At 43.8% G+C, this 26,833-nt stretch overlaps 1 protein-coding gene across 2 annotated transcripts; it reads left to right on the top strand.

Annotated features, from left to right (window-relative positions):
• The first annotated feature begins 11,268 nt into the window (after positions 1 to 11,268).
• Positions 11,269 to 26,194, top strand: CLDN11 (claudin 11). Of its 2 annotated transcripts, XM_024975621.2 has the most exons (4): positions 11,269 to 11,712; positions 15,725 to 15,889; positions 21,564 to 21,665; positions 24,908 to 26,194. In XM_024975621.2, the coding sequence occupies exons 1-4, from the start codon at positions 11,484 to 11,486 to the stop codon at positions 25,138 to 25,140; spliced, it is 729 nt and encodes a 242-aa protein (XP_024831389.1). In that variant the 5' UTR covers positions 11,269 to 11,483; the 3' UTR covers positions 25,141 to 26,194.
• Positions 26,195 to 26,833: the final 639 nt, after the last annotated feature.

The raw sequence follows: 26,833 nt of genomic DNA, 5'->3' as shown, positions 1-26,833 counted from the left end.
CCCAGAGAATCTCATCCTAACTTACCCTCTAGTTCTTAGACAGTCTGTTGGTTGTTTACACCTGTAATATTTTGTCCCAGGCATCTGAGTCTGTAGTTCACCTTGCATCTTTTACAAGCAGTACCCACTGCTTTTTGCATCTGAGTTCCAAGTTAGGCAAACTGAAGATGAGACTCTTGTGTTGGTAGTACAAAGATTCCCCAGAGAGGTCAGATCAGATGTACATGATGGTTTTAAATAAGGTCTGCTCTGCTCCCTTGTTCAAGGGAGGAACTGGCAATGGGGCTGCTGCTGCGCTGGGACAGAAAGGTGAAAAAAAGTTAAGTTGCTCAGTCGTGTCTGACTCTTTGCAACCCCACCGACAGTAGCCCACCGGGTTCCTCAGTCCATGGGTTTTCCAGGCAAGAGTACTGGAGTGGGTTGCCATGCCCTTCTCCATGGGATCTTCCTGACCCAGGGTCGAACCTGGGTCTCCCGCATTGCAGGCAGATTTTTCTCTGATCTGAGCCATCAGGGAAGCCCGAGGAAGGTGAAAGTATGAATAAAAATGTCCCAAACTTTCCTGTCATTTTGAAGGTGGCTTTTCTTGACTGGGTGTTTGCTTGGTTGCTATTAACATTTGACTGTTTTCCAGAGCAACAACAAAGTTGGTCCTGACATTTTCTTGTCTTTCTCTTTCTCTCTCAAAGGGGCTTCCCTGGTGGCTCAGATGGTAAAGTGTCTGCCTGCAATGTGGGAGACCCAGGTTCAGTCCCTGGGTTGGGAAGATCCCCTGGAGAAGGAAATGGCAACCAACTCCAGTACTCTTGCCTGGAAAAGTCCATGGACTGAGGAGCCTGGTAGGCTACAGTCCATGGGGTTGCAAAGAGTCGGACACGATTGAGCGACTTCACTTTTCTTTCTCTCTCTTTGGATCTTTTTGTGGGAGAATGAGAGCTTGGAGTTTCCTAGTTGATCGTTTTTCTTGCTGCTGCTGCTGCTAAGTCGCTTCAGTCATGTCCGACTCTGTGTGACCCCATAGACGGCAGCCCACCAGGCACCCCCGTCCCTGGGATTCTCCAGGCAAGAACACTGGAGTGGGTTGCCATTTCCTTCTCCAGTGCATGAAAGGGAAAAGTGAAAGTGAAGTCGCTCAGTCACGTCCGACTCTTAGCAACCCCATGGACCGCAGCCTTCCAAGGCTCCTCCATCCGTGGGATTTTCCAGGCAAGAGTACTGGAGTGGGGTGCCATTGCCTTCTCCAGATGGTTTTTCTTACCACTCATCTATTTAGCCACAGTCTTTTTATAACTTGATCTTGCAAGTGATACCCCATCACTTCTGTCATGTGCTGTTCATACAGACTCACCCTGGAACAATGTGGGGCGAACTATGCAAGGGTGCGAATCCTAGGAGGTGGGGATCACTGGGCATCATCTTGGAGGTTGCTTACCACAGGCTAGGACCAGAACTTTTCTCCAAAGTGATTTGGGTTGAGGCCGCAGTGCTTTAGACATTCAAATTAGAACTTTGGTTTGGAAAGCTTTAAGAGAAGGTGTTTAACTCAGATGAAAATGACTACTGTTTGCCTGGCCTGACACTGATACTCTGCTAGATATTGGACTTCCTAGAATGAGTCAGGTACAACTTTGGCCTTTGAGGAACTCCCAGACAGGTGGATAGCAGAATGACTCAGTCCTATACAGAGGGCTAGGGAAACATGAGGAAGAGACTTCACTCAACCTGGGGTGAGGAACGTTCCAGTTCCAAATGACCCCTGGACAGAACTTAGAAGTGAGCTGGAGAGAGAGGGAGCTGTGGCTGTGTTGGAAAGCATTCTAGGTAGAAGGAACTATGTGAGGATAGGTTGGAGGCTAGTAATGAATGCCATATTAAGAAAGTGAAAGAAAGTGTTAGTTGCTCAGTTGTGTCCGACTCTGTGACCCCATGGACTATAGCCTGCCAGGCTCCTCTCTCCATGGAATTCTCCAGGCAAGAATACTGGAGTGGGTTGCCATTCCCTTCCCCAGGAGATCTTCCCGATCCAGGGATTGAACATAGGTCTCCTGCATTGCAGGCAGATTCTTTACTGTCTGAGCCACCAGGGAAGCAGAGAATTCAGTAATGAATGCAACATTATACTTTCTGAGAAACAACTCACACAGTTAAATTAGAAACCAGATGGATAAAATATGGATAATTTAAGTTTTGTTGAAAGCATGCACAAGGTATTATGGGAACTGTTCAGAACTTCATCGAAAGAGGTAGGATAGTCATGTCACAGGAGGTTCTTATGCTAATTTTGGGTGACTGAAAAGTAGCTGGGTGGAGAGGTCACTTCTTGCAGAACGAAGGGCAGGTATGAAGCATAAGGGATGAGACTGTGATGTTTCTCTACAAGGTGTGGATGTTACTTGGGGTAGGGGGCTATACAGTGGAGGGAAGCGGATATTGAGGGGGTTGTGTCATAAAAGGCCTGTGTGATCCTGTATCCTCAAGGGCTTGAATTATGTTCCAAAGAGGACTGCCAGTGAGGTAGTAACATAATCATCACATAGTGTACAGGGACATGAGCATTCTTTATATACCCTTATAATAATGAATATTTTTAAAATTTGAAAATATTTAATTAATTTATTTATTGGCTGTGCCATATGGCTTGTGGGATCTTAGTTCCCAGACCAAGGATCAAACCTTCGCCCTGTGCAGTGGAAGCATGGAGTCCTAACCACTGGACCACCAGGGAATTCCCCCAAAATATTTTAAAATAAAAAATTAAACATTTTTTTCTCATCATAAAATCAACTCATGTTCATTATGGAAAATTGGAAAATGCTTACACACAAAAGAGGAAAACCCATCAATATCACTACTCCAAGGAACTGCTTGTTAACATTTCAGTGTATATTTTCCAAATATAATTTAAAGATCAGTCTCTAACTGTACAGATATTTTGAAATTAAATTAGCAGTTTGCACTTTGAAATCAAACTGAGATAAGATATCATCTCGGAGAAGGCGATGGCATCCCACTCCAGTACTCTTGCCTGGAGAACCCCATGGACAGAGGAGCCTGTTGGGCTGCAGTCCATGGGGTTGTGAAGAGTTGGACATGACTGAGCAACTTCACTTTCACTTTTCACTTTCATGCATTGGAGAAGGAGGTAGCAACCCACTCCAGTGTTCTTGCCTGGAGAATCCCAGGGACGGGGGAGCCTGGTGGGCTGCTGTCTATGGGGTCGCACAGAGTTGGACACGACTGAAGTGACTTAGCAGCAGCAGCAGCAGCAAGATATCATCTACTTCTTAGTTGAACACCTAATTGAAATGTAAATTGAAAGAGTTAATTGAACACTTTTGTAATAATTTTTAAAAACTTTTTAATTTTGTACTGGGGTATAGCCAGTTAACAATGTTGTGATAGTTTCAGGTGAACAGCTAAGGGAATCAGCCATACACGAACATGTATCCTTTCTCCCCCAAACTCCCCTCCCATCTAGGCTGCCACATAATACTTTTTTTTAGATAGACTGTTAGAAGCTGATCAAAGAATATACATATTTTATTGTATTTGCTATATATTGCTGAATTACCTTTGAAAAGAGATTTGTCAGTTGTGTTATTGGCATTTTTTGATGTTCATTCTTTGAATTAGTTATTTTTACTGAATCATTTTAAATAGCATTAATGAGAGACTGTGAGAGCCCTCCAGTGGCCAAGCTAATTCCTGTAAAAATATTGTCAGTGGATTAAAAAGGAATTGAATTTAGTTGTTAAATCTTAATGGTAGAAATCAGAGAGTGCCTAGAAATAGCTGATAAAAAAGGGCTTATCCTGTAGTCAGAGAAGAGATGCCATTGGCTTTCCTTTCAAATTCTTGCTCATCTGCTGTTAGACTATGAAATGTTTTGAATTTCGCAGCTGTGTAAAATGAAGGTTAAGATCGTGTTAATTTCAAACAGGTTTACAATCAACTGATTAACTATTTTTGGTGTAAAAGCTAATACATACTGAGTACTTACTATGTATTAGGCAATGCTCCAAGCACTTTACATGTAGCAATGCATTCTCCATGGCTATTATGAAATAATTACTATTCTTAATACCATTTTACTGACAGGAAATGGAATTTGAGTTTCTAAACACCAGTGCCCTTAACTTCCCTGGTCGAATGCCTCCCTGGGAACTTGGTGTCCAAGAATGTTCTCATTCAGGATCGTTTCATAAAATAGAATCTTTATTTATGTAAGAAACAACAAAAACCATTGGTGTGATTGAAACATAAGCTTCTCTTCTAGCCATTTAAAAAAATTGAAATAGTATAATATTGATGCTTCCCCAGTAGCTCAGCAGGTACAGAATCTGCCTGGAATGCAGGAGATGCGGGAGAAGCAGATTTGATCCCTGGGTCTGGAAGATGCCCTGGAGGAGGAAATGGCATCCCACTCCTGTATTCTTGCTGGGAAAATCCCATAGACAGAGGAGCCGGGTGGACTACAGTCCATGGGGGTCGCAGATGGCGGCATAGACCAAAATAGGCCTTCACTCTGCCTCCTGCCCTTTCCCTAGAACAGCTATAATCCGCACCTGATTTCTTCTGTGCTGTGTTTTTGGAGTCCCATCTGCTATAGACTGTGTATTTGTGTCCTGCCAACATTCATATGAGGAAACCTAATCTTCAATGTGATGATGTTTGGAATTGGTGTCTTTGGAAGGTGAATAAGTCATGAGGAGGGAGCCCTCATTAATGGGATTGGTGCCTTTATAAAAGAGACCCCCCAGAGAGCTCCTTTGTTCCTTCCACCATGAGAAGACACGGTGAGAAGACTGCTGTCTATGAACGAGGAGCAGGACTCTTCAGCACACACAGAATCTACCAGCTGGTGCCGTGATCTTAGAGTTCCCATCTCCAGAACTGTGAGAAAGGAGTTTCTGCTGTCTATGGTATTCTGTCATAGCAGCCCGAACAGAGTAGGACAGCATCCCAGTGAAACCTGGAGACTTGCAAATTCAATCTCTTTGGCAGGATCCTTCAGTTCACCTGGGAAGTAGGGGCTTCCCAGGTGGCGCTAGTGGTAAAGAATACGCCTGCCAATGCAGGAGACATAAGAGACTTGGGTTCGATCCCTGGGTTGGGAAAATCCCCTGAAGGAGGGCATGGCAACCCACTCCAGTATTCTTGCTTGGAGAATTCCATGGACAGAGGAGCTTGGCGGACTATGGCCCGTAGGGTCACAAAGGGTCTGACACGACTGAAGCTACTTAGCATGCACACATGCACTTCAGTTCACTAGCATCCAACACATATTTATTGAGCACCTTAATGCTTGCCAGGCACTGTGCCAGACCCAGATTTCAGTGACCAACCAACCAGACAAAACCCCCCGACTCCCAGGGCATTTAATTTTTTTTTTAAGGGGCGGGTAAGAAAAGATTTGTTTTATGTTTTTTTATATTTATTTTTATTGATGTATTTATTTTATTCTTTACTGCTTTATAACATTCTGTAAGCTGCATGTGTACAACATTATATTTCTAATTCTGTATACCACAACATGCTCCCTGCTGCAAGCCCATTCCTTTGAAAACTTTGCTTTTAATGTGGGCTTTTGATGCCTTGCCAGTATGATACACACTTGTGCTCTAACTGAATTACACTGTTTGATTAACTCTTTTTAGGTATAAATGGTAGAAGAACAGTTAACCAAGCTGCTTCCTTTGTTCAGTTTCTTGCCATTATTACACAGTTGACACCCTTTACTCATTTTGCCTTCTTTCTGCCCCTTCTCCTCTGATAGTCACTACTCTGTTCTCTGTATCTACATGTTTGTTTTTGTTTGGTTTACTCATTTATTTTTCTTGCTCTACATATGAATGAAATAATACAGTATTTGTCTTTCTCTGACTTATTTCACTTAGCATTAATACCCTCAAGATCCATTCATGTTATCACAAATGGCAAGATTTTACCTTCTTTAAGGGTGAGTAGTATTTCACTGTAATATACCACATCTTTTCCCATTAATCTATTCATGGACACTCAGGTTGTTTCTATATCTTCACTATTGTAAATGGCATTTAATTTTTAAAGCTTATGTTTAATACATTAGTTTACACTTGGATTTGCCCTACAATATTTCTAAAAATGCGTGTATGTGGAATTTTTGCCTTACCAAATAGAAAAATCCACAAGAGAAATTTCTCCTTTTAAAAAGGGATCTTATTAAAAGTACTTTATTTTTAAATGAATAATCTCACCTAAGTAATTTCATATATGTTTTATGTTTTCATGTTTGGTTTCCTAAAGAGATACCTCTTAATATATGAGTAGAACTTTCTCAAGCAAATGTACATTGCATTTGGATCGAATGATCACACATTTGGAATTTGTGGTTAATATGTTTGCCTATGAGTCAGGCTCCTATTTACACAGAAAATGTTTTCACCAGCTATGCAGTGATAAAAAATAACCACTAGTAGGCGCTGCGAGCCCATTCCTTTGAAAGCTTTGCTTTTGATGCCTGTCAGCAAATAATTTGCCAATATGATATGCATTTGTGCTCTAACTGAATCACACTGAGTTTGATTAACTATTTTTAGGTATAAAATAGTACCTATTCTAATGGTAGAATAACAGTTAACCAGAGCTCCATCCTTTGTTCAGTACACATCTGGGGTTTAGGACACTGACCATTTCTCTAATCCTCCCCTTTAAGTATCTTTAAATAAGAATAAGGTTGAAAAAAGTATGCTCAAACCATAGGAAAGACCATTTCTCATAATGGAAAGAATGTTGGACTTAGGGACAGAAGACCTGAATAAGATTTCAGGTGTACCTTGTTATTAATAGCTCTGCTATATACTAGAGAAATGTGAAGAGATGGGAAAATTTTCTTAGAGAAAATTAGCTGGAAAAACCTCTGTCCAGTAGGTCTGGGGATTCATTGTTTTCACTCATCTGCTGTGATTGGACTCTGAGAGACTGTTTCTCACAACTAAAAGGATACCTGGAACAGTGGTAGACCTAGAATGTCGGTTTATTAAATTACACTATGTAGGAAGTCAGATTCTAATTATGAGGAGGGCTTGAGGGAGCAGAGTCACAACCAAAGAATGCAGATGACTTTGGGAAAAGTCCCTTGGCTAAGACAGCTTGAGGCACTTTCCCACGTTACAGAGAGCCTTGCCAAAGGGATGACATCCTTGGATTCTGCGGTCACCATACCATCTGCATCTCCTGTGGATAGCAAAGGGTTCTCATGGTCTCTCTCTGCGTCTTGGCTCCCAGTTTTCTGTGATTGCAGGGCTGCCCAACTTCCTTTCCAAGGAACACACTCTCTTATTGGCAGCTAATTCCTCCAAACAGGGTATTCTTTGCTGGCCTCCCTTGAGCAGCCTTCTCTCCATCTGTGCTGTGATCGTTTAGACACAGATAAAATCTCAGGATTGTATCTTCCATTAGTACAAAATGATAATAATAACCTAATTATTTAAGTTTTAGTCTTTATCAAAGGTAACTCATTTCCAGTTAACCCATATTGCCTGTGAATAATACTAACTGCTAAGTCGCTTCAGTCGTGTCCGACTCTGTGCAACCCCATAGACGGCGGCCCACCAGGCTCCCCCATCCCTGGGATTCTCCAGGCAAGAATACTGGAGTGGGTTGCCATTTCCTTCTCCAGTGCATGAAAGTGAAAAGTGAAAGTGAAGTCGCTCAGTCGTGTCCGACTCTTCGTGACCCCATGGTCTGCAGCCTACCAGGCTCCTCCGTCCATGGGATTTTCCAGGCAAGAGTACTGGAGTGGGGTGCCATTGCCTTCTCCAGAATAATACTAACAGTAGCTGACATTTCTGAGAACCCATCCGTGCTGGGTACTGTGCTTTGCACAATTGTTAAAGGTATCTCAGTCCACGCAATAACCCTGTGGGGACATCTGCTAGTCTTACTTTAAAAGATGAATCACATAGGCTAATGGACAGCCCAAGTGATAAAATCAGACTATGAACTCAAGAAATTCCATTCCAAGATCTTAACTTCACAACTTTTTTTACCAGTTAGTGCCTAAGTTCTGAAATCTGCCTTTACAAAGCCTCTGTGTGTGTTTGTATGTGTGTTTGTGAGTGACCTGTGGGAAATCTGGGCATTGTTGAATTATGATTGGTTTAATTTTTATCATTAGAATGTCAAATGCTCATGCCAAATGCATGAGATCAGATTTCATAATTGCTTTTTCAATGAATGATGTTGCTAGGGTTTTATATTTTATATTGTACTTCATACAAAAGCTCTTTTTTATGTTATAAGGAAATACCTGAAAGCATCCAGGTCAATAAACCCTGGTGATGACAAGGCCCCAGACACAATGACTCATTCCAAAAAAAAGGGCATAGTCCTATAATATAGTAGTTTCCACAAATCAAACTATGAATTCAAGAACACATAAGAGTACCAAAGCAAGAGTTCTGAATTTTATGTAGATAAGAATTCTATATACAAGAGCATATGCAGCATATACAATAGCAGCCCAGGTTCCCTAAGGCCTTTCTTTGTATCAGTTCAGTTAGTTCAGTCGCTCAGTTGTGTCCGACTCTTTGCGACCCCATGAATTGCAGCACGCCAGGCCTCCCTGTCCATCACCAACTCCCGGAGTTCACTCAGACTCACGTCCATCGAGTCAGTGATGCCATCCAGCCACCTCATCCTCTGTCGTCCCCTTCTCCTCCTGCCCCCAATCCCTCCCAGCATCAGAGTCTTTTCCAATGAGTCAACTCTTGGCATGAAGTGGCCAAAGTACTGGAGTTTCAGCTTTAGTATCATTCCTTCCAAAGAAATCCCAGGGCTGATCTCCTTCAGAATGGACTGGTTGGATCTCCTTGCAGTCCAAGGGACTCTCAAGAGTCTTCTCCAACACCACAGTTCAAAAGCATCAATTCTTCGGTGCTCAGCCTTCTTCACAGTCCAACTCTCACATCCATACATGACCACAGGAAAAACCATAGCCTTGACTAGACAAACCTTTTTTGGCAAAGTAATGTCTCTGCTTTTGAATATGCTATCTAGGTTGGACATGACTTTCCTTCCAAGGAGTAAGTGTCTTTTAATTTCATGGCTGCAATCACCATCTGCAGTGATTTTGGAGCCCCCAAAAATAAATATTTTGTATCAGACATTGTTTAAAGCTTTAAACATGTAATCATGATTACATGATGATTAACTCACATAATCATCAAGGAACCTATGTATTAGGCACTATCTTAATCCCCTTTTTATGAATGAGAAAACTGAGGCCCAGAGAAGTAAAGTAACTTGAATTCACAGCTAGTAAAGAGTGGAGACAGGATTCGAGACCAGGCAGCCTGACCTGCATTCTTAACCACCTTGCTCTCTTGGGTGATTATTGCAGCTCTTGCACTTGACACTCTGGCATCTATTACAGAGGCTTTTCTGTCTGTGCACTTGATTTCTTTGGGGTCTCCTTGAGGCAAGTCTTCTCTAGGAAACACAGTGATTTACCCTGACATCCAGCAGAGATAGGGGGAAGCTTAGTACTTGTGACTTACGATCCATATCTTAGAGTGTTGAGTAGGAAGTTTTGTGTTTCTTGAAATCCTTCTTATCTTTAAATCTCATGCTTGTTGATAGAGGTATACAAGAAGTCAAATGTATGAAAGAGAGTTAAAACTGTTTAATGTAAATATAGCCCAAGGAGGACTTCTCTACATGATAGAAAAGTACATATAATAGGTCTCCTCGAATGCACGGTGAGAAGGTGGCTTGATGATGTTGATGGTGGGTGATGAAGGCGACGGTGATGATGGTGGTGGTGGTGATGAAGGCAATGGTGATGATGTAAATGGTGGGTGATGAAGGTAACCGTGATGATGGTAGTGGTGATGAAGGTGATGGTGATGATGGTGGTGGTGGTGATGAAGGCAATGGTGATGATGTTAATGGTGGGTGATGAAGGTAACCGTGGTGATGGTAGTGGTGATGAAGGTGATGGTGATGATGGTGGTGGTGGTGATGAAGGTGATGGTGATAATGATTATGATGATGATGATAGCTTACACTTGCAGAGCACTTGCTCTAGGCTAGGTAGTATTCTCAGTGGAGAACAGATATTAATTTATTTACATTGAGAAGGCGCTGTCAGCCTAGCTTTTAAGGTAACAAATGAGACACTTGAGTCCTGTAGGAATTTTCAGAAAGTGACAATTAGGACAGGTTCCCAGGAATGGTCAGTGAGGAGGGTTGAGATGGGAGGGTGGAATCTATCCCTTCCTTGCTACTGTACTTGGGCAACTTAACCTCTCTCATGCTGTCTCTTCATGAGTACCATGTATAAACAATTGTTCCTAGGACAAATGACAAATTGTTCCTATGTTTAAACAAAGGTAGCAACCATTTAAATGAGATAAATACATTAGCGTAAGCACATGCATCAGGCTTCCCTGGTGGCTCAGATGGTAAAGAATCCGCCTGCAATGCGGGAGACCTGGGTTTGATCCCTGGGTTCCATCCCTGGGTTGGGAAGATCCCCTGGAAGAGGGCATGGCAACCCACTTCAGTGTTCTTGCCTGGAGAATCCCCATGGACAAAGGAGCCAGGTGGGCTACAGTCCATGGAGGACTGAGCAACTAAGCACAGCACAAATACAAACACGTAGTAGGTGACACAGCTGCACAAACGTGAGTGGCTAGAGACAGCAACAATGGTTTGTTGTCATGTCGATGGCCATGGCCACCTCTGATGATTTTTAACCACGGGCAGAGGTTCATTTTCTTTCTGCCAGTAACTAGGATAATGCTGAATGCTTCGCGTCTGTTCTTTAGGGCAATTCTTAGCTCATCAGTTATCATCATGGGCCGAGGAGGAACTGTACTGGGCTCCTCCTGGAGTCCCACGGTCCCTGCTCTCAGCTGGGGAAAAGGAGTAGGGAGAAGCTCAGGAGGGATGGAGCGAAGCGGAGACCCAGGGATAGAGATGAGAGAGGGCAGTTAGAAGGGAAATAATTCTCAGCAAAATAGAACTCGCGCTCTACGCGGGCCCTCTTGTCTCTCTCCATCACTGGGACGTGGTTCGAATTATTTTATTACCAAACTTTGTTATTTCCAACACTAACCGTGCGAAGCCCTCCCGCGGGCCGCCCCCCACCCCCCCACCCCCCCACCCCCCCACCCCCGCTTCCCTCCACATCCCACTCCGGACCCCGCCCTGCAATTGGCCAGCGGACGGGGAGCCGTCGCGGATTGGAGCTCGCCGGCCTGGTCTGCGGGGTTTAAAGAGGGGGGCGGGGGCGCGCTGCCCAGCCGCTCTGCTGTCCTCGCCTTGTGCCCGTCGCGCAGCTGGGCTTGTAGCGTCTCCTGGCCTCCCGCCACCTCCAGCGTCCTGCATCGCGCTGTCGCCGGCCAGCGGCTCGAGAGCGCGGGAGAGGGGCAGGCGCCGTCCAGCCCAGGCGCGGGCACAACTAGTGAGGGGCGAGGCGCGGGGACTCCAGGCTGGCCATGATGGTGGCCACATGCTTGCAGGTAGTGGGCTTCGTCACGAGCTTCGTGGGATGGATCGGCATCATCGTCACCACGTCTACCAATGACTGGGTGGTGACATGCGGCTACACCATCCCCACCTGCCGCAAGCTGGACGAGCTGGGCTCCAAGGGGCTGTGGGCCGACTGCGTTATGGCCACGGGGCTTTACCACTGCAAGCCCCTGGTGGACATCCTCATCCTGCCGGGTAAGATAAGAACCCTTCTCCATGCCCCTCAAGTGGCTTCTCCTAAATAAACCCTTTCCCTCTGGGCAGACGCGGGAGGGGGCATTGGGAGACGTTCACAGAAATGTTTGGGCGCTTGAAGATTTGGGGGGAACCTTTTGACATCTTCAGTCCCACTTTGTTGAGGAGGAATTAGGCAGCCCTGAGATTAACTTCTCTCGGTCTCAGTTTTCTTATCTGAAATTTGGGATGATAGTGGTGACCACTGGCGAATCACCCTAAGAAGGTAATGAACTGAGATATAGATACATAGTTGGAACTCCGTGCATGTTAATTACCGCCGCCTCACCCGCTGCCTGCTCCCACCGTCCGTGATAGATCAGTACTTCAACACCCCCCACCCCTCCCCACCTCCCCCAGGCGCCCTGCTTTCCCAGTAAGAATCTACCCACAGGGGCGAGGAGGAAAGAGAGAAACAAAAGCATTCCTGTGATCGGAACAGGCCCAGGCTGAGTTTCCCAGTCCTTGTGGGACGGCCGAGGTGTCCTGGCCAAGTTAAGGTCGTCCTAGCTGCGCCCGGAGGGTTCCCGCTGTCCCCGCGGCCTATCTCTTTTCCCCCACCCTCTGCCCCTCGAATAGTAATAGTAATATCAGTCGGGCCTGCCGCGACTCCCCTTCGCGTCTCTGCACCCTGGGGTCGGACAGAGAAGAGCGGGTGCGCTGGAGGGCCGACCCATCCTAGGAAAAGGCGCACCGCCGCGGGCCGACCCCTCCTCTCCCGAAGCGTCTCACAGTGGGGAGGGGAGGGAAGATTGCCTAGTCTCCACCTTCCCCGACGCCACTCGAGTCCCATCCTTACTTGCTGCCCCGGTGAAAATTCTGGGCAAGTTTCAATTCAGATTTAAACCTCGAGCCAGTTGGGTGATTTACAAGGTCTTGGGCGCCCCTATGGGTTTTCTGCCTGGAATCTTGGCTTATCCCTGCCCTGGCGAAAGCACCACTGCCTTCTGTGCCCCTAGCCTTTGAGGATGGTGCGCCTCTAAAGGCCTTTCCTGGCTTCTTTAACGAGCGGAGTAACTGGGGCCCCAGGCCGCCAGCCTGAGATCCTTTGGCTTTTGCCTTCCCTGGACGAGCCTTTCGCTCCCTCCCTCCTAGAGGCTCTCTCTGTGTGTGTGTGTGTGTGTGTGTGTGTGTGTGTGTGTGTGTGTGTGTGTGTGTCTGAAAGTCGCTCAGTCGTGTCCGACTTTTCGCGACCCCATGGACCGTAGCCTCCCAGGCTCCTCTGTTTATGTGATTCTCCGGGCAAGAATACTGGCGTGGGTAGCCATTATTTTCTCAAAGGAACACAATCGGGTGGAACGCGGGTCTCCAGAGTCTCCTGCATTGCCGGCAGGTACTTTACAGTCTGGGCCACCAGGGAAGCCCCGCCCCCCTGCCCCACCTCCAGGCTCTGCCCTTCTTCTAGCCTCACCTCAGTGCTTCCTGTTTCCAGGTCTCTGTAGTCGGAATCTATCCCTTCCTCCTTGTTGCCGTGATATTTGACTCTTATTCCCGTTAGTGCACATTTAGGGCTTTTTTTGCTCATTGTTTGTGAGTCAGGTTCTACTTTGTTGTTCAGTCGCTAAGCTGTGTCTGACTCTTTGCGACCCCATGGACTGCAGCATGCCTGGCTTCCCTGTCCTTCACCATCTCCCAGAGTTTGCTCAGACTCACGTCTGTTGAGTTGATGATGCCATCCAACCATCTCATCCTCTGTCACTCCCTTCTCCTGCGCTTAATCTTTTCCCGGCATCAGGTTCTCCTACCAAATTTTAAATTCCTCAGAGATATAGATAGCATCCTGCCCTTTCTGCATCTTCCCCTGCTCTGCCCTCCATTTTGGACTTTCAGAATGACAGAGGTCAGGGACCCAGATGTGGCTATGCCTTCAGTTAAAGCTGCTGTTGGTAGATCTGGGTCAGACTCTGGGATCCAGCCCTCACAACCTGGGTGACTGGGGACAAGTTACTAACCTCTATGAACCCAGCTGTCTTCTTCATTCCATCTTTCAGAATTGTTTTGGGGATTAAATGAGATGAGAGATGCAAAAGCCTTCTTAGATGTAGTAAAGGCTTCATAAATGGTGATTTTATTAATTTTTTTTATTAAAAGCTGGGCATGGTATTTGTTAGAATCTGAGTGAAGCAAATAATTACCCTCTGCTTCCTTTTCCTGAAATTAAGTTTGCTGAGCATTTGGTGACAAGTGGTTTGTTTACAGAGAACACAGACCATCCCACAGATGGGGTATGTTTCAGGGAGGGACTCCTTCTTACTGGGGTCCCCTCTCTCACACTCTAGGTGGAGACAGGGACTGATCTCAGTCTCCTTCTTTAGATTCTAAATGTGGCCTTGGCATCTAGCTTGTGGATCGCCTGAGTCATAAACTTTGGAACCTGGGTGGCTGACTGACTCTCTTTTTTGCCAGCCCTGGTTCTCAGCCACAGGGGCACGGTCCTGTGGTCAGAGGTCTTGCCTCAGACGACCTGTAGCTGCTTTCTGGGGGTCTTCAAGTCAACAGATAATTGATTGATTATCCTTAATTCAGAAGAAACTGAGGTGAGCAAGGTTGAGAGAGTGCCCTTGTGGACTCTTGTTGTTCAGTCGCTCAGTTGTGTCCAACTCTTTGTGACCCCATGGACTACAGCAGGCCAGGCTTCCCTGTCCTTCACCATCTCCCAGAGTTTGTTCAAACTCATGTCAGTGACGTCAGTGGGTGTGGACTCTGAATTCTGGCAAGCTACATCTTGCTAAGAGGCACTCTTGCAGTTGGGTCTTGGTGCACAGGTAGGCTGGTTTGGTGTCAGGGTCCTGGCACATGAGGCAGAAGTTGGGGCTTCTTTCTGGTTTTGCCATTAACTCTTCCTCCCCCAGGCCACTGGCTCTACTTTCCACTGAGTAAAGAGGAAGAGTACATATATACCATTCCTCTCCTTTTTTGGAAAGAAGGAGTGTTTTAGTGAGAAACGGTACATTTAAGTCTGTCATATTCTCCCAGAATCTTCTCATATTTATTTTACATAAACATTGAACACATTCTAATCTGTTTCTTAATAAAGCAGTTACCTGGCATTTTATTGGAGAGTATAAAGTGCAGGTCGTTTTGCTTCACTGTTACTATTCAACTTGTTAACTCCATCGTTCATAACTGTATGTTTGCATCATCTGGTGTGACCACTGTGTTAACCCACGAAGGCCAAGGCAGGTGTCTGTTCTCCAGGAATCCTTAGGGGGTTGGAGATATTGCTTTATGGATAATGTACCATTGTGGAAGTACGTCCAGGGCACTGTGGGGGAGCTTGACCATTTTGGGGGGCAGGATTCATGAGCATAGCAGCTTCTCAGGCGATAATCAAGAAAATGACCCTGCCTTTGCTTAGTCTAGTTAGAGCCACACACTATACACAATGTGAATTAAAAAAAACATGGTTAAGGGACAAAATCACCTAGTATACCTGGGGATAAAAGTACTGCCTTGACACAATAATATTAGCAATTCCAGTAATAATAGCTGACCCCTTTTGGAGTACTTAGATTGTGCTAGGCACTGTTCGAGCACTGCATGAATTTACAAATTGAATCTTAGTTAGATTCCATTGGCAAGACATAGGTACTATTATTATTTTTACTCTCTAGATGAGGAAAGTGTCAAGGCACTTGGCCAAGGTAACCCAGGTAGAGCACATCAACAGCAGAAGACTTGTTGGAAGATTTAGATTTTAATCTGAATCTTTTACAAGGTGATGTAATTGGACTCTTGGCCCCTTCATCTTGGAAGCTTGGATGAGCGGTCTAAAGCCAGGGATCCTTGTTCAGTCTCTCCTGCCCCCAGCCTCTCTTTCATCTGTCACTGCGTTTGGATACCTCTGAACATATTTTAAGTCCTGCAGTGGGACAAAGGGAAGGCAGGCAGATGGTGCTGAATTCTGTGAGGCAGGATGCAGGATCCAAGGGGACCTGTGGCCTAACCCCACTGTCTGTGCTCTTGTTTCCAGGCTACGTGCAGGCCTGCCGAGCCCTGATGATCGCTGCCTCCGTCCTGGGTCTGCCGGCTATTCTCCTGCTGCTCACAGTTCTCCCGTGCATCCGAATGGGCCACGAGCCTGGCGTGGCCAAGTACAGGCGGGCCCAACTGGCTGGTGTCATGCTCATTCTTGTGGGTAAGACAGCTTTCTGTAGAGCACGCCCACTCTGAGCGGACCTGAAGAATCTCAGGTCTTGCTGCTCAAGAGATGTGGCCAGGAAGACATGAATCCGCTGGGGAAAAGCCCCTCACCATGTGTATTCCTTTATGTTTCCTGGTGGTTGAGGCAGAGGGACAAATGATGTCTGTGGGAGTCACTGAACATAAAAATAGGAAAAAACAAACAAAAAGGATTTTGAGGGAATATGTAAGAGAGAGACCAGAGGACAGAAGAGAGTTATAGGCTGGCCCTCCATTCAGACTTCACCATGGAGTCTGTTTTCAGAAACACCTGTGCCCAGGTCCCACTGCAGGTCCATTGACTCAGAATTTCTGGACAGCCGAGCAGGCAAAGATATTTTTTTGAAAACTTCCCAGGTGGCTCTTAAGTGAAACCAGGATTGAGAACTTAACATATAAAGAAAGACTAGAGGAAAAGAAGGGCAAGAGAAAAATAAGAGGTCAAGGGCAGATCACTAGTAGATCACTAGGTGATGAATCACTCCATCTTTCATTCTGTACACATTTCATTGAGCACCTGCTGAGGGCCAGGCACCATGGTAGGCACTGGGCATATTGGCAAACAGAAGGCAGCCTCTGCCTTGAGTGTCCTTGGACATCTTGATAGAGCATGGGACATACTTACCTATAAAAAGTACACAGGCTGTGCATACCTAGAGCAAGGTATCTAATTCAGACTGGAGGAGTTTCCCAGCACAGAGGATCCCAGCAATGGCTTTTGAGAGTTGGAGAGAAGATGGTCAGGTCATGGGTTGGAGAGAGGGACAGCCCAGACCAAGGGCATGACATGTGCTCGTTCAGTGTTCCTGATTACACCTGCACACTGGGGGCTTGGTTTACCAACCTAGGGAGGGTCCTTATAGCTCTGCTCTCATCAGTGATTTCATCTCTTGGTTTTTGTGAAGGCTATATCCACCATTCTAAATCTTAATAGAAGGTAGGCATTTTAAGAGTGGTAGCTCTTGTTGCAAAATGCACTGAGATATCAGTGAAGAGACATTGGTCTGGATATGAGTTAGATATAAATTAAGTTCCCTGGGGACAGGAAATTTCCATCCCCAAACTGGTATCAGACTGGGTGTCTGAGGGGGCAAGGTAGGGAGTCAGGGTTCTGTGTGGGTCAGTGCCATTTAGTCATGGTCACCCACAGTGTCACCAGTGAGGGGAGGGGGACATAAGACATTGGGGTGCCATTTCCCTTGATTGTAAAGGTGTTTAGAGACTTGTGAAGCTATGGAGAATTCAGAAGGGCTTGCCTGTGTATGTGTGAATAGGAGTAAAAAGACCAGAAAATCTCTATAATTTCGGGAGAAGAATCTGGGCATGGATCCTGTGGTTCCAGCCACAAAGAACTTCTGCGGGGGTGCCATGAGGAACACATGGTGGGTCAGCATCACGTGCTTCATCCAACTCACAGGGTCCTTCCCTGCGAGGCTTTTCGGTGGTCGGATCTCTGTATCTGAACTCCCTTTCTAGTAAGTAGACCAAAGTTCTGCAAGTAAGCTGTTTTGCAGAATCCAGGTGAAACCCTTCTTATCCTAGACGTTTGCGGTTGTTTGTAACTTTCCTCACAGTGTTACAGAAGCCCCAGAATGCTCTCTCTTTGACTCAGAGGATGCCAAAGCCAAAGAATTGGTCTACTATGTTGAGTGTTCATCTTTAGAAACCCTGGTCATCCGTATGAGAGTCACATTAAAAGAGAATACATCAAAATATCCTGAAACCAAATCTTGTAGGAAATAAAGACATAAAAGCAACGTCATACAGACAAATTGGTATTTAAAACTCTCCTGAAAACCACTGAATTACCTAGTTGAAGATAATGGCTATTAAAAAAAATAGCAACCTGTTGTCCGAAACTTCCTAGTCAAATTATATACAGTTTATCTTTTTCAAGTGGGCTGGTGGATATAGACAGCATCTTAGGAGAGAGAGGTGGGTGGGCAGGTAGGGGTGGGAGCTCCTCAGTCCCTGTTTGCAGCCTGGAGGGAGCTGATGGCAGGGGCATTGAGTGGTTGGACACCCCACCCCGCAGGGAGGCTGCCCCTTCTGACCCATCACTGCTATGATGGAACAAGGGCACTGCTCCTTGCATCTCCAGTGGTGCCTGCATCCTCTTGGATTGCTCCTGTCTGGATTTACTTCTCAGTGGGTCACCCCTTGCCTTTCGGTTGGATGTTGTTTGGACTGGACTGAGCTCGCTCACCCTGGAAATGTAAAGCTCATTGTCTCAAGTGTGACACCTGCTGGCCTCCCCTGTCTTCTCTGCTGGGAGCCCGAGAGCCCTGTTTCCCCGGCTGGCAGTGAAGGCTCCCTTTGTGTGGCTGGGAAGGGCTTCTGGTGCCCTTCTAGCAGAAGCCGGCACTGGGCTCTTGCTGGGGCCTTGGGGTCACTGACAGTGGTCCAGGTGAGATGTGGTCCCTGACCAAGCACACTGTGGTGTGGGGACCTGGGAACAGGAACAGAGTCAAAGCTAATCTTGGGATGAAGACTGTAAGCACCACTAATTAAAATCCATCCTTCCTGACTCTGGAAACCTTTATTTTTCTGAAAGCTTAAAAAATTATGTCTCTGATACAACAGCGTATCTTCTCAGGAGTCTGAGTTCAGTGGTGTGAGGATTTGGTTCCTGCTTTGAGGGAAGGAATGGGAGCCTGATGCTGCTGACTTCTTAAGCCAGATGAGTAGTTCAAGGAGCATCAGGATCCTCAGATCCAGGATGTATATCATTCTAATCTGTGGCTTTTCAAGATGCCCTGCCGAAGCAGGTGATACCTATGCCTTGAGATGCTTCATCTTATCGTGTGGAGTCAGGCCAACTGTACTAAATCTCAGACCTGCCGCTTTCTAGCTCTGTGAACGGGGGCAGTTAAAGTCACTTAAAGTCTCTGAGACTTTATATAAAATGGGGACAGTACTGCCTACTTCTGAGGCTGGTAAGAATAGTGAAATGGGATATTCAAGTTATTTAGCATCGTGTCTGGCTAAGTGGTCAACAAATGGTTGCTATTTTGTAGCTGTTGTTGGTTAGAGGAAATAGAGAGGTAACCTAGAAAGGAGCTGCCTAGAAGGCAACTGTGTATTCCTTCCATCACGTCTAATTTCTGCAGGGTTATGTCCACACGTGGAACTGGTAAGGAGAGATGACACCAGGTCACATCCTGGTCTAATGGAAATACTGCCTTTGATTGCTTTGTGGAAACCAGAATGTGGGGATTAATGGTTTGAGTTTTTGGCTTATTCCATTATAAAAAGTCACAGGAAGCTATACAACTGAAAATGCTCAAGCTTAGTTCTGATTCAGACTAATCTGCACCTTGCTATAAGTTAGAAAGTATTTGATTTTGGTGTTTCTTGGGGAGACAGGGTAGGGAATGGAAGGAAAGGAAAGTGGAATTCCTAAGTGGAATTCTTTGTCTTCTCTCCTCCTTTTAAAAGATGTGGCCCCAGGAATCCTATTTGTATTGAAAAAAAGTTTTTAACTTGGAACTTTGTGATTAAAATTTTTTTTTACTAATAACCATGAAGCTTTTTTTTTTTTAAAGGGTGCAGGAAAAAAAAAAGAGTGATTTGTGGAATAGAAATAAAGGGGAAAGTGTTGAAAACAGGCTAGGAAAATAATGTACTCAAATATTCCATTGACTTGATGATTGTTGTAAATATTAGATATTCGTAAAAGTCGTTGTGATGTCCCACCACTGATTGCTTTAATCAAAACTTAGAGAATGGCAAGTGAAGAAAGTAGAACCCAAATTTTTCTGGTTTCAAATTATAAAGAAACAACAAAGTACACATGACTTCAACCAACAGCTCCTTAGAAATCTCATTACTTGTTGCCTTGAGTTAACTGGCTTCTTTGTGACAAGCTGATGTGAATAGCCAGTTAGATCGTATGATATAATAGTATCAATTGTAGAAGGCTGTGTTCAATGCCTCCTAAAATGTTACTTGGAGGGGGATTTTTAAACAGTTTTTATTGTGAAAAATTTCACACATACACAAAAGTAGACTAGTATCATGAACTCCATGAACCCAAACTCATTCCCAATAATGATCAACTCACAGTCAACTTGCTTCGTCTCTGTACTTCTACTTTTCTCCCAGTCTTCACACTTTTTTTTTTGGAAGCAAATCCCAGTTATCAGATAAAGGAAGATTTTTTTACCCTGGTATTACTAATGAAACTCAGGGTAATTTAAGTGAGTTTAATGAAAAATACTAGTTTGATCTAGAAAAGATGCTTTTAAAAGTCTTTTCAGTGCTTAATATAGAAAGTGACAAAGTCTGAAAACAGGTGTTCATTGGAGGAAGGAAGAAATGTCAGGACCTGCTGCTCTTTTGTCTTTCTAGGCTTCTCTGTCTATCTGCCCTTCTCTTTCTAGGTTGTTACCTCCAAAGCTAAACACCTGTGCCAATTTTATTTAATTTCATCACATTTATTTAACTCCATGGCAACCCACTCCAGTGTTCTTGCCTGGAGAATCCCAGGGACAGGGGAGCCTGGTGGGCTGCCGTCTATGGGGTCGCACAGAGTCGGACACGACTGAAGTGACTTAGCAGCAAAGAGGTGAAAAACTACACTTAACATTTCATTGCTCTAAAACTGCTTTCCCAAATATTTTCTGTGTTTGGCTACATCAAGATCATTGATAACTTTTAATAAGGCTGTTTTCTATCAACTAAAAAAATGATTATATTAAATGATTTGAAATTTATCAAAAGAGACAAACTTTTTTTTTATGAAGAGCAAGGAATTTTGCTTGCGAGAGGACTGAGTCCTGATGAATCTCTATCTACAAAGTGAAGCTTTTTTCTCCCCTTGTCCTTCTTTTGATTTTTAAGATGATTATATCTCTGATTTTCCCTTTCTACTCCCCCTCAAGTGGCAGAATTTTTTTCTTCTTATGCAGTTAGCTATTACATCTTCTGAAGGTAGAAGGGGAGAAACAGAAAAATGTGAGTGTTAAAATTCTCCTGTCTTATTTTTAGAGACTTAAATTCTGATGACATAAAAAGAAATGACAATTCCCTTCCATGTTCTTTACTTTATAGGTAATTGTGGGTTTTTAATAAAAACATTGTATTTTCCTCAAATATGGAGAGAATCATTACAAGTTCGCATGCACGTGTGTGTGTGTATGTGTCTGCAAGTAGAAATAAGTCTTAGCAGACCTTCTATGTCTTTAAGAAAGCCAAAAATTACTGCCAGTTCTATTAACATTTCACATCTTTTAGTTGAGTATGATATGACTTGCATTTTTAACTTTACGATTAAAACATATTCTTCTTTCCCTTCAAGCCATGCTCAAATTGAGTAAACTCTCCCTTTTTTAGTTTTTAAGCATTCTTCATTGTGAGTTCAACTGCAGGTCACTCTTCCCAGTGAACCTCTCATTCCCTTCATGTTGTGTGGTGGTCTGTCATCTTCTAGCGGTTTTTGATGTGGTTGGTCTCTGAGAGCCACAGGAATTCCACCCAGAGTTCAATTATCAATGAGGAAATAAAGGGTCTGCTGGTGCTCATTTGCCTTGTTTTGTATGGATTGTAAAAGAAGGAAATCTCTAATGAGGTAAATCATGAGTTTGTAGCTTTGAGTGTGTTAAAGTTACATTAAAGTTTTATAATTTTAGAAGTCAATTTTGGTGTGAATGAAGTGGAGAACAGACTAGAAATGGGTCTACCTCTCATCTATCCATTTGTCCGTCCATCCACCCGCTCACTCATCCAGTCCTGTAAGTCCATATTTAAATCTTTAGACATTTTTCTGATTTTTCCCTTTCCTAGTGAAGTCTTTAGGAATAAAGTCTAACAAAATCTAACACTCAAAATCAAGACTGATGGTTACTTTTGGTATGTTGAGCCTGATTATTTCCCTATATGAAAATGACCTAGTTTTATTACTTTGCTTAGTAAAAGAGGAAGAATTCAGTGAAATTAGAGGCAATATTTAAATCTTACTCTGTAAAATCTAAACCAAACCTGGAAGTTAAGTGAGATTAAAATGAAATGTGAAGAATGCCCGTGTGTGTATGTGTGTGTGAGTGTGTATGTGTGATGTGTGTAAATAATTGGAAAAATATAAAACTTTACTTGAACCATAACCTGTTTTGAATCCAGTTAATTGTTTATAGGAAAGATCAATTGGATTGAGCCACATCAACTGGGAATCAAATCTGTTTTTTTTCCTATGGAGTTCAGCTTTTCCCTCTAATCAAGCATGGGTGTTTGGAAGCCCTTGCTAGATTGCTGTTTTTGCCCATCTCAGAACAAATGCCCCCTTTTGGTATTTAAGTGTGTGTAGCTGGATCATATTTTGATGTGGAGAATCTAGAGCAATTCCTTCTGGCTCAGACACTCCAGATTATAACGATGACAATAGCCAAGCAGTTCTCCAAGAGTGCCAGATTTGGAATCTGTGGCCAGAGAAAGATAAAAAAAATGCATCATAGATCTTTAAAGCCCTGTGCTGGAAAGGGAAGGTTTGGTCAATCAGATCAGCTGGTCTATTTGAGTATACTCTATTCACGGAAGGAAAATACATCTTCTCAATCTCATATAAAAATATTACATGATGGGGCTTTGCTCTTTAAGTAAGGTGAAGTTATTAACATATGGGTAGATTTTAGCATCTTAGGTAATCTACATAAACTCCTTAAATATGTGAGTAGTTCACAACTAATAGAGTGAATTTAGGCTGTTAGAAAGCCAGTTGGAGCAATTCAGAGCCTCCAAATTCACTTCTTTACTCTGACTTCCACTTAGGATCTATACATTTTTAGGACTTGAATCACGTCTGTGTATGTATATCTATACACACCTTGTGGGGATGGACTTAGTGTGTTGTCAGCAAAACCTTATTGTGCAAGCTACACAAATGCAATGAAATAGTCTAAGAGGTCTTTCAAATGGGTAAGACTTAAAAATCTTTTCTTTAGATCTAATGTACAAGGCTGTAAGATTTGAGTGCTATTAAAGAAAAATTACATTTTTTCTCTGTGGGCATAGAGGTCAGTTAGAAAATTACTCAGTATGAGCAGAAATCGGAAAAAGTGTGCTAAGCTGAAGTGACAAGAGTTCCCTGGGTAGCAAACAGTGCAACGACTGCCTTGAATTTATCAAAGTGTTTATGACTAACAATTAGAAACATTTTTATTTTGGTCTGTTAACTTTAATGTGACATCCCAACTTAAAGTTTAAAAAAAATTTATTTTAATATTTGTTTTAAAAAATGTTTATGTATTTGGCTGCCTCGGGTCTTAGTTGCAGCGGGCAGGTGGGCTTCTCTCTAATTGTGCCGGGCAGGCCTTAGTTCCCCCGCAACATGTGAGATCTTAGTTCCCCAACCAGGGATGGAACTTGAGTTCTTTGCCTTGAGGGGTGGATTCTTAACCACTGGACCACCAGGGAAGTCCCCCAACTCAAAGCTTTACCTAAAATTTCTGTCTACTTGTAGTCGTGAGAAATCAGATGATATCAAAGTAAGAATAAAGTTACTTTCTAGAGCTTTGTTGCTTAGTACATTAGCCGCTAGCTATGTGTTCACTTAAATTTAATGAAAACTCAGAATTTGGTTTTCATAAGACGGAGAAGGCAATGGCACCCCACTCCAGTACGCTTGCCTGGAAAATCCCACTGACGGAGGAGCCTGGTAGGTTGCCGTCCATGGGGTCGCTAGGAGTCAGACATGACTGAGCACTTCACTTTCACTTTTCACTTTCATGCACTGGAGAAGGAAATGGCAACCCACTCCAGTGTTCTTGCCTGAAGAATCCTAGGGACGGGGAGCCTGGTGGGCTGCTGTTTATGGGGTCGCACAGAGTTGGACACGACTGAAGTGACTCAGCATAGCCTCATAAGAAATGTTCAATAGCCCATGTAGCTTGTTAGCTACCCTATTTGACAGTGCTCGTGTAGAGGTTTAAAACCTTCTAAAAAATCTTTTTAGGCTCCTGCCTGTTCTGTTTTGTTACTTTGCTTAGGAGGAGGGGAAAAGCTAACTGATGCAGAGGCTATTTCTTATGATGATGACATTTGTCGTGATGGGTCACAGTCCTTGAATGGGTAATTTCTTTTACTCTGGGAACTGTTCATGTGTGTGTGTTTGTGGAGGTTTTGTGACTGTGAGCAGCACAATACAAACTCAGACTCCTAGCTGATACTCCACTGATGTCTGGCAGTATTCTCTACAGCAAGAGAATTTGTATAGCTTCTTCAGGTCTTTGTACTGTGAATTGACCAAATAGAAAACAAGAGTGGACATTGAAGTGGCACCATCTTGTCTCTCATTTCTGAATGGCTCAGGTCATCCAGTCATTCACCTGGTATACATTGAGCACACACTCTGTACTCTGTGCTGAGCTAAACACTGACTTTATAAACATAAGACATGGGCCCTGCCTTCAAGGATCTCAGAACTTGGCATGGGAAATAGAGTTGTAAAGAGATAATTACAATACATTTAAGTAAGTGTAAGAATAGAAATGTAAGTATATAAAGTCAAGATATATAAATAAATACAGATGCATATTTTTTGGGCTTAAATGATTTATTTCTAAGTTTTTACATTGGACTTTTTTTTTTGTTTCTGGGGAAGATCCTCTGGAGAAGGGCATGGAAACCCACTCCAGTATTCTTACCTGGAGGACTCCATGGACAGGAGCCTGGCAGGCTACAGTCCACAGGGTCTCACAGAGTTGAACACAAATGAAGCGACTTAGCCTGAGCAGCCCTCTTTTGTTTCTGCCACCTGTTGAAAAAATAAGGACCTAGCAGTTTGGCACGTGATTTTGATCTGTTTATTCAATAGATGTCAACTGTTAGGTTCAGACTGGGACGTAAAGGGAGCAGAGCTGAGTGTACTGAGTTTTGGAGTTGGTTGGAAGCCAGAGGGGTGCGTGTGTGGACTGAAGGGGAGCCTGGTCTTGTTGGTGTGTGATGGGGCTCCTCAGTCACAGCCCTCTCCTTGTCTCCCCAGCTCTCTGTGCCATGGTCGCCACCATCTGGTTCCCTGTGTGCGCCCACCGTGAGACCACCATCGTGAGCTTTGGCTACTCCCTGTACGCGGGCTGGATTGGTGCCGTGCTGTGCCTCGTGGGGGGCTGTGTCATCGTCTGCTGCGCTGGAGATGCCCAGGCGTTCGGGGAAAATCGTTTCTACTACTCTTCAGGCTCCAGTTCCCCTACTCATGCCAAGAGTGCCCATGTATAAGAGAGCTGCCAGCCTGCCCACGGAGGTGCTGTAGATGCCGGGCCCATGGCCCTAGGTTCGCTTGCCACTGTGAGGGGCTGGGAAGCCCACTCCTCTGCCAGGCTCCAAAGCCAAAGTTCTAGAAGAGCATCCTGTCTGGCACTCTGTAGTCTTAACATCTCCTTCTCCTTCTGTTGCCTTAAAAGAAATGTTTAGCTCAGATAATGCCGCACATTTTTTCCCATGGTTTTGCCCACTACTAGCTCTTTTCTGGGGCGTTCTTTTGTCATACATATATATATGTATATATACACATACACACACATATATATGAAAAAAATTTTCCTCTCTCTTTAAATTTCAAATACCTTGCAAACATTGCCGCGTTGGGTGTGGGGAAAGAAAGAAAAGACACTTTCAAGCTGTTACAGATGACAATGGGAGCCTCATAGAGATGCCTCTCTGTTCCCTCTCTCCTCTCAGCTCCAAGGTCACTTAGTTATAACCAATAGAAAAAGATAGAATAGGGAATGTGGGGTGGGGTAGGGAAGGGCATTGTGGACCTTGCCCTCCAAGGGGAAGTTTCCCTCTTGTAAGGTGAGGGAAAGGGGTGGGGATATTTTTTAGTTTGTGATTTTACATTTATCTGTACATACTTTTTAAGGTTGCTCATTTTTATAACCACGGTTTTCCTGAAATTCTCAATGCATCAGTATGAAGGAAATGAACCAAACAGACTTTAATGTTACCGTAAATAACAGTACAAGTGAGTATAACTAACTGACATGCCACAAAACATTCTTGATTTCCAGGTTTGTAGGATATAGTTTTTAATCCTACACTTTCATATGCTTCAATATAACATATTTTAAAAACTTTCTCCCTTTTCTATTTTCATTCTGTGAGCTGTCTTGAAGTGATACTGTTTAACATAAATTGTACTGTTGAATTTGGCTTTACGGGTGCAAACACTGATGGTGTACTGGTATCCAAGACCCTAAACTCTCCAAACTTGATGGTGCATTTTGTTCTTTAAGTGAAATCTGTGCAATAAAATAACAGACTGTCTGCAAAACTGGCCTGTAATATTCTGTTGTATCCAGAGGTATCATCCATCAATTTAAACTTTTTCGTTGATCTCTACTAGTAATCTACAGGGAATCTGGTCAGGGATTCAAGAGTAAGTCTTTCTGCCCTATGCTGAAAAATTGAAAAGATATTTTATTCACTGTATCGTGATGGTTACATGTGGTCATAAGGGGAACTTAGATGCTCTCTAGGTCTCTTAAGGAGGGACATTATGGCTTCTTTAAGTCATATAAATAGGCAACCATCAGATACCAACTGCCAAGTATCACACAAACTCCTTTATCTATTCTAGGCATAGTAAAGGAATTGGCTCAGTATAAGGGGAACTATAAAGCAATCTCATTTTTATTGGATCTTCAGGTAATAATATCTAAGTGCATTTTGTTTGAACATATGTATGTAGATGTTTAGAAATTTTGAACAAAATTGGATATAGCAAATTGATTTTTGTTTGTTTTCTATTCCAGAAAGTCTGTCAAGTTATGAGTCTGCTGTTAGAAAAAAACAGATTGCAATCTACTTTGGTAGTATTTTTCCAAAAATACTAATTTCATTAGCTGATAGCATAATGGTTGGCAAACATTTCCTCTTTGGAAATATCCACTTGGACTAATCATTTTTGTAG

This window comes from Bos taurus, chromosome 1 (assembly GCF_002263795.3).
Source record: "Bos taurus isolate L1 Dominette 01449 registration number 42190680 breed Hereford chromosome 1, ARS-UCD2.0, whole genome shotgun sequence".
Lineage (NCBI taxonomy): Eukaryota > Metazoa > Chordata > Mammalia > Artiodactyla > Bovidae > Bos > Bos taurus.
The sequence above is the reverse complement of the archived record's forward strand: the minus strand, read 5'-3'. Positions and strand labels throughout refer to the sequence as shown.